Source organism: Bombus pascuorum, chromosome 1, assembly GCF_905332965.1.
Source record: "Bombus pascuorum chromosome 1, iyBomPasc1.1, whole genome shotgun sequence".
Taxonomy (NCBI): Eukaryota; Metazoa; Arthropoda; class Insecta; order Hymenoptera; family Apidae; genus Bombus; species Bombus pascuorum.
The window spans coordinates 21,512,624-21,529,205 of NC_083488.1; the positions used below are offsets into that span (position 1 = coordinate 21,512,624).

General features: G+C 39.8%; 1 protein-coding gene across 1 annotated transcript in view; it reads right to left on the reverse strand.

Annotated features, from left to right (window-relative positions):
• LOC132908071 (protein groucho-like) overlaps nucleotides 1-16,582 on the reverse strand; it is an 86,997-nt gene that overhangs the window by 11,804 nt on the left and 58,611 nt on the right. Inside the window, exons 7-8 of the mRNA XM_060961699.1 lie at nucleotides 8,867-9,146; nucleotides 6,879-6,904 (exon numbers count right to left, since the gene is read on the reverse strand). Of these exons, the coding sequence (XP_060817682.1) occupies nucleotides 6,879-6,904; nucleotides 8,867-9,146 (306 nt within the window). The remainder of the gene's footprint in view (nucleotides 1-6,878; nucleotides 6,905-8,866; nucleotides 9,147-16,582) is intronic.

A 16,582-nucleotide genomic window follows, 5' to 3' on the forward strand; every position in this document is an offset into this window, starting at 1 on the left:
GTGTCCATGAAATGTTAAAGTTGTTCTATATAGAACACATAATATACTTATAGAATATTTATATAGCATAATATTATATATTATTACATTACATAATGTTACATATCGTATAACGTTCAGACACTTACAGCTACTATGTGTCACAAGATTCGATACTTTGAGCAACTACATATTATGAGATCGATTTAATACATAGGAATGATGTTGGAGATGACGACAATGAACGAAGAGATACGGTTTTCTATCCGAACAGAAGTATACGTTTACAGAGCCGTTAATCTCTGGTTAAATAACAGACAACCGGCATAGACTGAAACAACGGATTACCCACGTGTTTCCTGCGGTTCGATCAACGTGACAAAACCGTAATTACCCGCGTCGACGGTTATTATCAATTGTCACGCGACCGTTCGCGATAATCGATTTCGACTTTCCACCCGTGACAGCCGAACGACGAGCTTCGATACGTAGATTTCGGGAGGGAGGAGGGCAGTTTACGTTATGGTGAATAAAATCTCTATATCCGCGAGACGGAATTGCGTTCGAGAGATTCTCGGTGATTTTGATATGCGCAATATAATTTAACGATATTTCAACGGGATGGTATAACACGTTTTGCGTGTTTTTCTACCGTGGAAAATAGATCCCTCGATGCTTTTTACATACAAATTTGCGGTACTTGTCTGCGAATTTGTAATTATACTCGATAACCTTCAAAGTTGTTACAGTTTCGATAAAAACATACAAAATGTAAAGAAGCTAATGTTATGAAAATAAACTGTTATACGTTCATTCGTAATTTAAAGTTAGAGAAAAGAAGAAAAGAAGAAAGGACGTATCTTCACAAACGTTACAGGAGTTCTTAACTGTCCGCTATAAACTCGTTTGATTATTCGCTTGCAAATGGAATGCTTTTTATATTAACAATCCGCAACTAAAAGAATCAAGACTAATGCACTGGAATTTAAACAAAGATCCATGTATGTACTTAAACAAACTTCTGTCTGGCTCGGGTACCATTCGAAATTTCTACACGTCGAACGGACGGTGGTAACTGAAAACCAAGTGCAAACCACCGAACCTTCGCCCCCAATTCCCGCTAACAATCACCGTTCCAACGTAACAAAACTTCATCCCGTCTAATTCCCGTCGAGCCAATTTTCTCACACGTAACCTTCGAATTCATTCCCACAGAAATGCCGTTGGCGGCACGCGACGCGTCCACATTATATTCCGCATAGCCGTCCAGTTTGTAACGAAGCTTAATAGAATTCGAGGCTGGCCATGAACACGCTAAAATCCATGGAAAAGGGGAAAGTACGGCTGGGAGACGGGCCATGAATAGCACACGCGCGGCTCCAAACAGAATTAAAAGAAGCACGATACCGCGATACAGGCAGAAGGAAGGCAGAGGTACAATAAAAAAAAAAACATACAAAAAAGGGAAGATAAAGGGGGGGAAAAAGGGAACGAAGGGAAAAAAATGGAAGACGATGGTTTGGGAAGAGGTTGATAATGATTATAGAGTCGGCGCGATGGAAGAGAGAATAGGACGAGGAGACACACACGAGGGAGCGCGCAGCAAGGACGAAAGAACCAGAGAAAACTGCCCGAGGATGGGTCGAATAAGGAGAGAGGAAAATAGAATGGCGAGAGGCAGAATGAGAGGGCGTCGATGGGCGTTTCGCGGTCCCGCGATGATTACAGGCTCGGCAAACCTATAATACACGCTGCTATCTCCCCTTTCCCTCTCCTTCTTTATGGGTGCTCTGCTCTTTCCATTATTTTTCTTGTTTCTCTCTCTCTCTCTCCTTCCCTTGCTTCTTTCTTTTTCCTTTCTTCGACGCGTCCCTCTCTATTCATCTTGACTCCTTCTTCTTCTTCTACTACCTCTGCACGTTCCATGAGGTCTGGTTCGGGACCATTCTCGCAAGAAGAAGGATCGTTACTTGCATTTTCTACGGGCGAACCGTGCCTCTTCCTTCCCTACGGCTACGACTTCGGAAAGAAAAGTTTCTGCACCGAAGAAAGAGAAAGAAAGATTGTGGGCCGACCCCCGGCACGCGGACTTTATCCCCTAAGCTCGATACAATCGAGAACTAGTATTCGTCTGTAATTACTTTTGTAACTTTAATGCTATTCCTTCTCCAACGGTCGGGTATATCTTTCTCCTCTTGTTCCCCAGCGCGGATTCGTTCCGTTTCTCGCTCGATTTACACCGACCGGTCCCTCTTTGTTTCGTGCCTTCGCAACGAATAGCCACTTTCGTAAGACAAATATAATAACCTCTTCTGCTATTATATCCTGCATTTTCATTTTATGTTATCGGTTAAGACTGGAGTGATCAGGTTCTAATGTATCTAAATATTCCAAGTACGTAATAATAATGATTATAAATCACTAAATAAAATTATAAATATGAAAGTGTATATATAAATATGCATAAGTATAAAAAGTAGATTATAAAAATTGTAGACAAAAATATAAAGGCAGATACATTATGATGAAGGTAATATAGATATGTGTACTCGATAGGAGTCAACATTGATTTTACCGAATGCGTCTAAGTATTATAATTAGAAAAAAGATGAAGGAACTGGCAGAAGTTGGTTATCATTAATGCTAATAGACGAGTTACTTTTTTTTTTAGATCGCAATGGCTCTCAGAAAAGTGCGATTTCACTTGTGCAAATGCACGTTGAAAGTGTAGAGTACAACGTATTACAAGTAATGTACAAGTCCAAATGTATTTGAATACGCCTGTACTGTTTGCTAATTTTATTCAGAATCCTTTATTTGTTGTCTTACTTGAAAGAACATGGAGGAACATCAATGTCTTATTGCTACACTAAACTCGAAGTTCTCGCGTCAAGTACTAAAGTGTTGGGTGATATTTGCGTATGTAATTCGACACAGTTTCGCGTACGTAAGAGCGATACTTCTAGAACTCTGCGTGTTAAGGAAATGTATAGATAAACTTCAATTCTGTGATACAGTTTCCTTACTATTAGAGTATATTCCGTTCCCTACGGTTTTACGAAACAAGCTGTTTTTACCAACTTGATTATTCAAAAAAGTGGAATAATTAGAAGGCCTGAGGCCGAAAGCTCGAGGAAAAGTTCTTCATCTAAAATCTTTCCATTTCACTATCGTTTGCGAATAACGTTTCTTGCGCCGTGTTCAGTGACAAACAAGGAGAATAGAAAAGGAAACATCGCTCTAACCTTCTCCATTTCGAAACAAAACCCTCGATGTAAAACAGTTGTATGCTACAAAAATACATTGAAATTACCAACTCTGTTGCAAAACGTTTCAAAGCGTAGCGTACCATGTAACTACCAACTAACCTCCTAATATTCTTCTCTAACCATTTCCGTTCGGAAAGAATTTTTCTAAAAGTAACCACGATAGAACCGGAAAGCTCGGGAAGCTGAAAAATTTCCTTGGTCCGCGTTGGTTGAAACTGCAGTCCAACGAACCAAAACGCGGGAACGAGTGAAGTCGAAAGGCAAAGAGCACACGCTCTTTTCTTAGTAGCCGCGGTTAGGTATTTTTCATGCAGGCCTCTTTCCCGTCCGCCACTTTATACCACTCGCGCGTTCGTCGAAAACATAATTGCGCGTACAGTGGGTGCTCGTGAGCGAAGTACGTCGAAGCACTCGTTGTACCCTTCACGCGCACGGAAAGTTACACGCGTGTAATGTAGCTGTAATACACGATAGAAGGAGAGGAAATCAGAGAGAGAGAGAGAGAGAGATTGAGGAGGTCACGTTGCGAGTGCTCGTACGTCGAGTACGTTGTAGGTGCGTATACATGCCGCGTGTTCATGCTGCAACCCCGAGATTAGAAATATGTGGTTGTCTCGAGTGCATCATTTACGTCATCGAAGAAAATTCCGTAGAGTGGGACTCCGTTTATCTAGACTTTATTTATTGGAATGAAGTTTTGCGTTTAACACTGTTGCAGATAACATTACTACGTGTGGCTAACATTGTTTGAAGCTTCGAAGAAACGAAATGAAATTTTATTTAACACTTTGACTGCCACGCCGAAATCACATGCTTCGCTCAGGACACCACGGGAGTATTTTTATTATTCAAAGCATATAATAGTAAAATAATAATAAATCGATGATGTAAGACAACAATCTTCCCCAATGGACCGTTTATCTTATTGGTGGTCACGGATGACTACCGTGGCGCCTTGCTAACAGTTGATAGCGACATATTATAACAAGGCTTCGTTTATTTCAACAAACCAAAACGTCCAGAATATATTGTCGAAGCATGTAGAAGATATTAGTAAACTGTATTTGCTCCTTCTATATATAATAGTAAGGTATGTGCACACTTCTAACTGCGTGACACGAAATGCGGAAGAAAGAAGGGCAAGCGTACCTTCTCCTTTTTTTTTTTTTTTATTTGGAAGTAGCTTACAATCAATTCTCATTGAGAATTATAAATAAATTATTCTGGCGTGGTACTATAAGGTGAATAACAAATGATTATCGTATGTTTGCTTCTAGGTGAATCTAATGTTTAAATCTAGAGAGTAATGTCTTTTTAGCCTGCGGATCGGATCCGTCGTGTCAAGTAATTGAGTAACTAGTGGGTTTTGGTGGTTGTTAATTCTTATGTTATATCTATTATTGAATTTGGATATTTCTTCTTTAACTGTAGGTGTCTTAAGGTCGCGATGTATTGTTTCGTTAAGCGCACCTGACACGAAAATTTTGCAGAGAGTGTGCTATAAAAAAAATAAAAAATTGCTAAGAATCGGACCAAAAGATGACCTCCTATTGTCCAGATTGTATTGATGAGCCACATTTATGTTTAAAGTGTTTTAACATAGTGCACCGTTAGATGCAAGATTTGTTCCCATTTTTTTTTTATTGATGTTCTAATAAAAATGTTTAATTGTTCAATGGCGCACTTTTTATTTCAAAGTATCTTCTATTTACCGGTTATATTCAAAATGCTCTAACTGTTAATTTTCATACAATTTTTAAATTGTAAGAAGTTCAAGCGCTCCGGTCACCAATGACCACCGTGGCAGTCAAAGTGTTTGGCATTTTTAAATGGATTTTTGTCAATCGAATCTATTTATCCGAAGGTGAACTGGTATTATGTGGATAAAATAAAGTAGTTGGTAAGGAAAATTGGAAAACTCTTATCGTATAAATTACTTGTCTTGCAACGAATCTAGATGTATCGATAAACTTCAAATATTTTAAAATATTAGTTGGTATAAAATATGGCTTGAGAAATGGAAAAATGTCAGGGAGAATATTAAAAATTGAGATATTACATTATATTAGTAACGATGTAAGAATAGCTGCAAAACGTCATAAACGATATGTACAGGTTTCGTAGAAGCCAATAAACACCATTAACGATGACTGAACTTCTTTCTTATTGTTTTGTATTATCTTTCTATATCAGATTTGATTCACCTCCTTGAGAGATACAATTGTCTACGAAAGATTAACTAAAATACGCTCTTGAGATAAAATGCGTCAGAGAGGAACGATTGTTTCTTCAATAATATTATTAAACGTTCAAGAAGCCAAGAAGTAACAAACACTTACTAAATATCAAAATCTTTATTACGTTTTTACTTTTTCGAACATTGTTATAACTCTTTTCGTAGGAACCTTAGTTTATATTTTTACTTCGCAGGAATTTTAATTTTTCGTCTGCGATTGTATCCCCCCCCAAATAAAAAAAAAATAGTTTTAAGGAAAAACTATACACATATACGAACCTGTTAGTACATAAAATCAAAAATATTTATTGTTACAGTGAACGAAACGTGATATTTTTAATCGTGACTTTAAATTATTGTTAAATGTTATTGTTAATTCCTATCCATCCAAAAAGTGACGTCGATTTATTACATATCACCGATGGAGAGACGAACTTCTTTCCACGCTGAATGCACGCACATCGCGCGTCATAAATTCAATAACAGAGACGCGGATGTTGAAGCAATTTTAATCGTTGAAAATACAGAGACGATTTTTGTCGTTCGTTCGATTCGTTTCAATTGGATTTATTTATCTACGTCATTAAATCCTTTGGAAATTTCAGACGGAAACAGCGGCGAGAACGGATAAGCGGTAAAAAATGCCCATCCGTTCGCATATTTATTTATTTATGCGATAGATCGTACGTAGAAGTTCGACGGATAATCCGATTGTTAACTCGACATTTCGATAAATGATTTGTCTGCGTTTCAGTGGAGAAATATTTACCGGAGCGAAAATATGGGTCCGTAAATCTTGGCGCATATTATTGTTTCATCCGCGATAAAACAGCGACGCTGACATAATTTCATTTGCGTAGTAAACCTTAATTACGACACATGAAAAATAAAGCGCGGCTCGTCCCTTTCTCCATCCCTTCCCCTCATTTACTTCTCTCTCTCTCTTTACATTTCTCACTTCTCAAACACACGCTCTTTACATCTCTGACGCTCGAAAATTCTAACAAAAAGCACCACGTCGCCGCCACTTCAACGTCCATTAATAATTTAATTCGAAACGGCGACGTTATCGTTGAGCGTGATTTCTGCGCCGGTACACGCGTCAACCGTCCCGTAAATTACTCGTTAAAAGCAACGAAAGAAAAACTAAATGCACTCCAACCGAATATAAAAGTACGCGAAACGAAAGAGCAAAATTTCATTAACGGCGAGTTTCTCATACAAAAATGCTCCGATCACTCAAGAAATTCGTCTATATAACTCGTAAACAATCGTTCGTTCGCTCGAAAGATAAAGAGAGTGAGATAAAGTAAAAGGGTAATGATAATGGCGAGTACAGAAGAAAGCGAAGGAAATATAGAAAAAAACAATAAAACAATATATTTTCTACTCACATGTCTTTCCTCGGTCGAGCTGAGACCTGTAACGAGACAAATGCAAACAATCGTCAGTCAAAAGCCGTGCGTTTTCAATGGGAGGAGGGGCGAGAAAAAAAAATCATTTTCATGCATGGGGTGAAATGGGAGGACGATTTAGGGGTGGATAGGGGCAGGTGAAAAAAACTGTCGAAATCCCGGCCACCGCGCGTCGATAAAATGTTAATAACGTGCCCATAAAAAAGAGACAGCAGGGGTGTGAGCCGAAACAGGGGGGGACTAGCCTGTTCACTCTCTCTCTATATATATATCTATATCTATGTGTGTGTTAGATACGTATGCGATGTGGCATAGCGTGGCGTGGATAGTAGAAGCGCGAGAGGCGCCCGTATAAATGATCTTCATGCATATTTATGCGCTTTTCGCTCAAAACCGCCGGTGTCCGCTAACAGGGTGACGCAAACACGCTCACCCCCCGCCTCGAAAGCGGATACCCGAAAAGCGCTTTGAAAATTTCCAGTTGAGCGAGCCGAGCCGCACGCTCGCGCCACGTCGGCTACATATTCTTTTTTTTTCTCTCCCTCACCCCCGTATACCCTTTCCCCCGCTGTCGACTGTCCCGTGGTCCAGAGTGCTCCCGACCACCCATTTTCGATAGCGCATACATATACATATATACAGACCAATATACACAGAACACGTACATATACACACATAGACTACAGTCGGTCGACTGGCCCTCTCTTCCCTTTTTTTCTTTTTTTTTTTTTTTTTTTTTTTTTTTTTGTTCAGGGTATCGCAAAAGCGGGATCAAACGGATGATGGTGACAAAAAGAGAAAAAACCTGGCGATGGGTCTGGACCGTTTGCAGCATGGAACTCGCTCGCTCGCTCGCTCGTTGTTGCGCATGCGCGCGTGCTGGTGTGATTCGTTATATCGGGGCGCAGCGCCACTCGAACGTGACCAAAGGCCGGAATTTCGTTAATTTCTTTTCCCGCCGTGCTGCCCACAGAGGTGGCAATTAAAATCGTGTGAAAGGGCGGAAGGTATGCGTATAACGAGTATTCCGGGGTTTTACGATTCTCGTGGAGCGAGCCGCGGCGAGGAATTCGATCGTGAAGGGAAGCGTGTGGCGCGGAGGGGTGCGCACCCGCCGCGCCGCGGTCTTCTGTGGTTTTTTGGAATTGCTGCGAGGGAGAAGGGAATGTAATGCGTCGTAAAAGGAAGCGCGGAAATTAACTGGCGCTAATTTGATTCCAGGCACCGACGTTAAAATGGGTTTTGATGCCTCGGACCGTGAGTTCTTTTTCAGATTCCAGGCTACCAAATACAGTATATAGTATTGTAATTTTGATGAAATTCTTTTTCTAATAATTTAGAGATAGATATAGCATATGATCTCATAGGTATTATGCCGTAATTAACTTTTCCACCTACTGGTTTGCTGATGTGTCGGAGTTGAGATACGTTTTCGTCGATGATACACGCGTGTTGATTTTCTTTGGCGAAAATACGCCGTTTATTTGATCGTTCCGTTCCATCAGAAGCATATTTTATGAGTAACGTACGTCGAGGAATCATTATCTTTATCGGTATTTTTGTTGACTTTTCTAGCTAAATGAACGAGGCTTTGTACCATCGAACAGTAGATTTCTCCTTAGTTTCTCTTGTTTTATTAGTATTAACTCCGTTACTCCGATATTTCTCTTATTTTCCACGAGAAATCACGATAATATTTGCCTCCGAGCACAGAAGAGTACTATTTTCGTTTATTTAATGCTTCTATTTTCCATATCAAAATACCACATATCCAAATTAAAAATAGAAAAGAATCTACCGTAATATATTCAACGTTAAATTATACAAGAAATCCTTTTCTTATTTTTTTTACAACATAATTAACGATAAAAATGGAAAATCGCTTAGGACTATCAAAGGGTTAAAATCCTTAGAAGCTAATGGGAACTTTGTATTCTTTGATCGAAAAGAGAAGCAAGAATACTCACCGCCATTGCTTTTTAAATCATCGGGTTGACCACGATGTAATTCCGTTTTACTCAACATCGACAATGGATGAGCCGCTGTTGTGCCCGGTGCTGTGGCAGCAGCCGGCGTTAAGCCAAGGCCAAGAAGAGCCGCGGAGGCGGAAGTTGGCACCGGAAGTCCAGCAGCTGGTCCTAGTCCCGGAAGTCCGGGTAGTCCTGGATGAGCGCCTATCGCCGTCCCCGGTGGCAATTGTTGAGCATGCATTTGCTGCAGCAGTCTTGATATGTCAGGTCTCTGTTGCTAAAACACAGAAAAAATAGTTATCACTTAATGGTTCAATTTTCACATATAAAAACATTATTTTATTAATTGAATTAATCAATCTTTCGTTACAAAGGAAATAATTTTGTACAAAGAAAATAACGATCGAATACACGTAGTATTATTGTCTAGTTGATTTCTTTAATACTATCGGAATAGTATAATATTAATATTATCTGTGTTTAAATTTTGATTACGTTTCATCGATCGTAACACTATTGGTTTATTTGAGAACAAAGGAGTTAAATATAAAAATTGAATTCTTCATATGTTTCACATATTCGACATTCTATATATACCATTATCGCTATTTATGTAAATTCATACTACATATTCATAGAACAGAGATAGGAACTATACAGAAATGTGTGTTTCGTTTATTAAGTATATTAGAACAGGTTCTTCCTCTACATTTTTAAATTTTACATTGCATTTTGTGTATTTATCACCTTGGAATCTTCCATAAAATACATAAAACTTCGTCTCTCATAATAATCACCGATAACTCGAACCACAGAAGTACATCCCCTGTGGATGTTTCCTTAGATGACACCATCCATCGGTGTCAGGATGAAATGTCATCGTCGAGAAAATCCAAGCTGACGTTATACGCCCTGAGTAAGGGGTGAAAACGAATCCGTGTTCGAGAACCCTTGCAGACCAATGGCGATGGCCACGGTGTCCCAAGAGCTACTCCATAAGAGGCAACGAGAAATAGGGAGAGAGGTGGTGAATCAACGAGCACGAAAGCGGACAGACCGGTGAAGAGCAAACGGGAAGACGAAAAAAGAAACTCAGCACGAAGAAGACAGAAAACAAGTTGTCGAGGGCAGGGGAAATCCAATGTTAGATCAAGAGGGGATAACAGAGGCCGGTAAACTCGTTACGTGAGCGAATCATGCTTATCGTGGATTTCACTTAGGTATTTAGGGATCGACCGAGAGGAACAAAGAAGAGTAGAAGGGGAGAGAAAGTAACACACGATTCTCGTAGAACGAGGGTCGTGGTCGCACCGACGAGGGTGGATTATGCGAAATAACCCCTCTCGGGCTACGCGCCGATTGTGTACGATAGTTATTTTCCTGGACTGTCGCTGAATGGGCCAAAAGGGACGGCGAGGGGTCGCGGCTTGGCGTGTGTGTATACAGCTCGTATGGTCTTCCCGCAGCACAGTTTACCCCCTAGGGACGTATTTGCACCGCCCTACGCACGTGTACCTACTCCACGGATGTAGCTTGCAATTTGCCTTGCGGCCACTCGACTTCCGGCGAGGGGCTTTTGACGCGCAACAACTTTTTCTATGCTGTGAAGCCCGCTCGACGAACGACCAGCAAGGGGCCACGGGGATCGCGCCGCGAGACGGTGAAACGTTTGCAAGAGAAGGAAGGCCTCGTTGACGTTCATTTTTCAGGGGTATCGATTTTTTCAAGAAACGCCCCGCTTTTTCGAGGTAGCCGTCGAGAGCTTTTATCGACGTGCACGGTAAACGGTCTGCGGCGTTTGATGTTTCGCGCGATATTTGCTGCGGAATTTCCCTTCTTTTTCTTCTTTTTTTCAAACGCTTTGTGGACATCGGTTAGTGAGCTTTGCAGTGGCAGTTTTAAACGTTTGGAAATATTAAGTCGGCGGTTAATACTAGTTCGAGGATATTTGCGCGGCTTCATATTTTTGTGAACATAATTGAAAGAGTAGGAAGTTTTTACACTACGTTTGCTTTATACGCAGAGTCAAATGTTGAATGTGTAAGTAAAGAGAAAGAGAAAGAGAAAATGAGTAACGCAATTAAAATTACGACAAAACAGAAGTAGAATAGAACGGTAATCGCGGAAGTTTCTAAACAAAGAACGACCTCGATTAATAGTGCAACTATTTTAACAATTATGGACTATTTTAATCACTCGCAGATTACGCCTTCGTGCTGGAAAATTAGTTCTATTTTAAATATGTTTACTCCGATAGGATATTTTAGCCGTTGCTAAACCCATGTTTTTACGGAGAGAGGCGAATGCGCGGAAGAGTTTATTTTTACAAGGAACATTCGAATACTGAATAATTTTATCGAATACCGAAGATAACCTTTCGCTTCGTCTAAATTTAACTCGACCACTTGAAAGCACGTTGCTTTCGAATGACAGAAATACGCGTCCACTGGACATTATTATTATTGAGCAGATATTAAGACGCATTTTAAACGAATTTACCAAAAATATAACATCGATAACGTCGTTGGTACAGCTTAAATAATCGACTGATTTTATTAACGTTCATTTCTTCGAAAGATTCGCAGCCACTGAATCACAACTTTCCACGTATGTTCGCCAGTTCCAAGAATACCATTTACATAAATTACCCTTTTTTATTTCGAACGCTACGCTATATCCATAATACTACCATTACCACCACGCCGTATAATCATTTTCCACTTTATACATAACAAAACGTATCGATTACCCCTGATCAAATTTCGACACCCCTGACCAAAATTCCCACCCCTGTATCATCCATCAAACATGCGTAAACGTCAGTTATAATATTTTCCCCATTTCACAAACTAATACCAATTGAAAAAAGAAAAAGAAAAGGAAAATAAATGTAAAAATACAAAGTACAGAAGCAATTGTCGAACGAGCAGTAGACACGCGATATTCAAAATGCAAGAGGCTTGAATTTTTCCCTAAATTTTCATTGCACCCTGAGTTCGATTTTTGTATAATAAAATATTCTATTTCGCTGATTCTAGAGCTATGCAACAAGAATAACTCAGTTTCCTATTTTTTTTTTTTTTTTTTTTTATTTTATTTTGGTTATTTTACAATTTGTCCTTGCGGACATTTGGTAAAGTGTTATATCTTGTTGGTGAAGAAAAAAAAATATAAATAAAAAATAATATAGCATGTGGGCGGCTACCCCCAGCGGGGTGCCAGCTTCGTTTTTTCTAAGTTATATCTTTTATGAGTTTCCTATTGAAGAAGAAAAAGATATACTGTTTCTCAATACGATCTTAACGCGATGACGTAGCGCGAATAATAAGTGATTTCGGTTTATAGCTCGACGATTGCATAAAAAGTATTCTTACTCCCAAAGTTTCTAAATAACTAACTCATCGTTAGTACGCAACCGAAGAGTGGAGAAAGAGTTTTAGATTAGAAAAATAATCCACTTCCAGTGTCGTCGGTTAAAGTCGATAAACATTACTACCACATTGATCGTCACCTTTTTGATAAGATTCTCATGTTGTTATTAAAAATCGACCAAAGCGTCTCAAAGTTCCAATCCTTGTGACCGACAGTTTGACCTGATGGCGTGGGGAAAGAACCAATGTCCGCAACAAACACGTACGTGTATAGCGAAAATCGGCGAGCATAGGCCACGTTGAGCGTGCACGAGCCCCCGACGGTATTCAATTCGTATTCGAAGCAACGCGAGAGAACCGACAGGGGGGGAAGAGGGGGCGTCGTCGTTCGTGCAACGCGGCAAACGAAACGTAATAGTCCCAAACGAGGTTTAACGCGGCGTGAATAATACGCGGAAAGGGAAGCTACAGTGCGAGGAGGGTTGGCTGGCCTGATGCCTGAGGGGAGGATCGGTCCGGCACCATCGCGCAGTGCCGGAGGTGCGACTCGTCCATACCTGTACGTTTAAATACGTGTCAGGGAATATCCTGTATGCGCCTGTACAAATGCATCCCCCTTGGCTGGCTGGCCGGGTGGCTGGCTATCGTATCTGTCTGTGCGTGCAGGAAAGCGTGCGATACGCGCGTTCAAAGGTGCAAGAAGAAGAGGAAATGGGGAACGAAACGAGACAGGGTGAAACAGAGAGGTGGAATGGGATACAGCGGAGACAAGGAACGGTGGAAGCGAGATAGGAGAAACGGGGCAGGGAGAATTGCGTTCCAGCGTGCAGTGTTATTAAACGAAATATTGATTCAACCCCTGTTTACCGAGTAATACATATTCATGGGGGTTGGCGCTTATGTCTATTTGCCTCTGTCGTCCCTTCAGCCTTTGGCCCCTGCCGTTCTGTCCTGACCGTTTCTGTCTCCCTTCTGCGTTCGTCGTTGCTTTCCACTATGCTTTCCTTTTGTATATTTATATGTATATGTGTGTACCTTGCTCTATCTCGTTCGATTTATCTCTACCTTGTTTTCGCGTCTTTATTTAGCATGTTCCAACCCTACGACGATAGAACTGGAAACATTGGAACGTCTCCCCTTCGTAAGTACATCAGCATGCGCTAACCACATGTGCGAACGAGAGGAGTGCATGTGCACGTGTAACGTTGCCGGCTTCACCTTGTATTAGCCACTGGTCGGCGCTGAGTGCACGCGCTGATTATGCGTCCCCACATGCCGATGACGCGTATTACGCAACTGCAGATTGCGGTTTGTGTCACGACCTCGATCCGACGATTTCTAGCGGTCAGGCCTGCGCTCGTTAAATCGAGGACGCCCCAACGAGAGCCTGATTCTGTCTGCCGTGATCGGACCAGATAACGTTTGATGGCTCTTTTTTATTTTTCTGACGGGTTGGTCGGTTTTTATGGGAGACTCGTGGTAATGACGTAGTAAATTTCAATGGCAGAAGAAATCGGACGACGAAATCAGAAATCAAAAGCAACAGTTTTCTTTTTTCTGTAAAAAAGAACTGGTATAATTAACAGCCGACATTCGAATTTCTATAATGCTTCGTTACAAGCATTTCGACCGTCAAAAATTAATCTGGCCCATTCGGGTAAAAATACTTCGATCGCCGACGAATTTGATATCAGTCAGACGAAGTTCAATTAACTTTCCTTATCTACATATATCGTTTCATTCAGTCTTACGTCAAACACATCTCGCGAGCAGACGAAAAAAAAAGGGAAAGAAACAAACATGATTTGATCAATTTTTATTGAACCGTGCAAAGTTGAATTAACTACTCTGATTGATAAACTTACTTGAATCCTATTAACGCTTTGACTGACACGTTGGTCATATATGACGGTTTCTCCTATGACGCCACGGTGGTCTTTGGTGACCGGAGCGCTTGAACTTCTTACAATTTAAAAATTGTATGAAAATTGACAGTTAGAGCATTTTGAATATAACCGATAAATAGAAGATACTTTGAAATAAAAAGTGCGCCATTGAACAATTAAACATTTTTATTAGAACATCAATAAAAAAAAAAAAAAAAATGGGAACAAATCTTGCATCTAACGGTGCACTGTGTTAAAACACTTTAAACATAAATGCGGCTCATCAATACAATCTGGACAATAGATGGTCATCTTTTGGTCCGAATCTTAGCAATTTTTGATTTTTTTTATAGCACTCTCTGCAAAATTTTCGTGTCAGGTGCGCTTAACGAAACAATACATCGCGACCTTAAGACACCTACAGTTAAAGAAGAAATATCCAAATTCAATAATAGATATAACATAAGAATTAACAACCACCAAAACCCACTAGTTACTCAATTACTTGACACGGCGGATCAGATCCGCAGGCTAAAAAGACATTACTCTCTAGATTTAAACATTAGATTCACCTAGAAGCAAACATACGATAATCATTTGTTATTCACGTTATAGTACCACGCCAGAATAATTTATTTATAATTCTCAATGAGAATTGATTGTAAGCTACTTCCAAATAAAAAAAAAAAAAAAGGGAGAAGGTACGCTTGCCCTTCTTTCTTCCACATTTCGTGTCACGCAGTTAGAAGTGTGCACATACCTTACTATTATATATAGAAGGAGCAAATACAGTTTACTAATATCTTCTACACGCTTCGACAATATATTCTGGACGTTTTGGTTTGTTGAAATAAACGAAGCCTTGTTATAATATGTCGCTATCAACTGTTACCAAAGCGCCACGGTGGTCATCCGTGACCACCAATAAGATAAACGGTTCATTGGGGAAGAATGTTGTCTTACATCATCGATTTATTATTATTTTACCATTATATTCTTTGAATAATAAAAATACTCCCGTGGCGTCTTGAGCGAAGCATGTGATTTCGGTATGGCAGTCAAAGTGTTAAAATACGTTGAAGTGGGTCCCATTTCAAGGGAAATTCTACATCTTTTCTAAAGCTTAGTTTTCTTAGTCCTTAAAACCATTCAGTATTGTTTAGTACTAAATCGATTTGAAGGGTCTCTCAGCCTCATAGTTTTCTAGGAACATGCCTTGCACAGATGCTGCAACGAGATACAGACAAGGTCAGTTTTCTGTAATTGTATAAATACCCATAAACCCATAGCCTTGAAGCTCTTTTGTAAAGTAACGCTGCCAGCCTGCTGATCTGGACCAGCATACACATTGTACTTATATTTAAACTTCTTTTTTTTTTTATTTTATTTTGTTTTTTACAATTTGTCCTGAAGGACATTTGGTAAAGTGTTATATCTCATTTGCAAATAAAAATAAATAAAATAAAATAAATATAGCATGTAGGTGGCTACCCCCAACGGGGTGCCAGCTTCGTGTTTTCTAAGTTATATCTTTTATGTATACTTAAACTTGCTTTAAATATATTTTTCTATTATAAACACATTCATCTCTGTTACGAGATAAAACCTTAAGAAAATGAAATATCATTAAATGCAACTAATAAGTTTCTCCCATATCGTATATTATATCGTATCTTATTGTTTATTGTTTATCGTTTATTGTATTGAAGCTTATGATTGTTACAATCTTTCAAAGTATGTACATTCGCTGCATTTCTTCTTATCTCAGTTTATTCCTTTTATGCTATTTATCTAGATAGATCAATATCTTAATTTATTACACGTGTTATTATACAGGATGGGCAGAATAAAGAACGATTTTGAAAATCGCGGGAATCGTGTTGCGTCGATCGGAGAGAGTGGGGATGCTGTATCAGTAGAGCGGTGGACCTCTCTTCAGCATCGCGCGTATGTTGCCAAAACGTTTTATGAAAACGGTGCTTTCCGCAACCATTTTAACATTCAGACCGATGTCATCTGCCTTTGCGATTAAGAAATCAGAAGAGACTTCATCAACGACAAGAAAAACGCCTGGAAGACCAAAAACAGTGCGTACGCCCGAAAACATCGAGCGTGTAAGAGTTGCAATCGCAAGAAGCCCGCGTCCGACACAGCGCTACATTTAGGATTTCCAATAGAACGATTAGATGAATTTTACACAATCATTTACATCATCATCCGTATCAAATCCAAATGGTTCAGGTTCTTAAAGAAACAGAAAATGTGAACCGAAGACAGTTTCGTGAAGAATATTTAAATTTAATTAATCAAGACATTACAAATAATTTACGGATGAGCGGAGAGTCCCATTACCAGACAGGAAGTGGTTCAAATTCCACTGGCAATGCCGCGGAATGTAACGAATAACTTGTGAGCCCTGCTGGAAGAATGTGTGTGCCTGAGCGCACGTCATATTA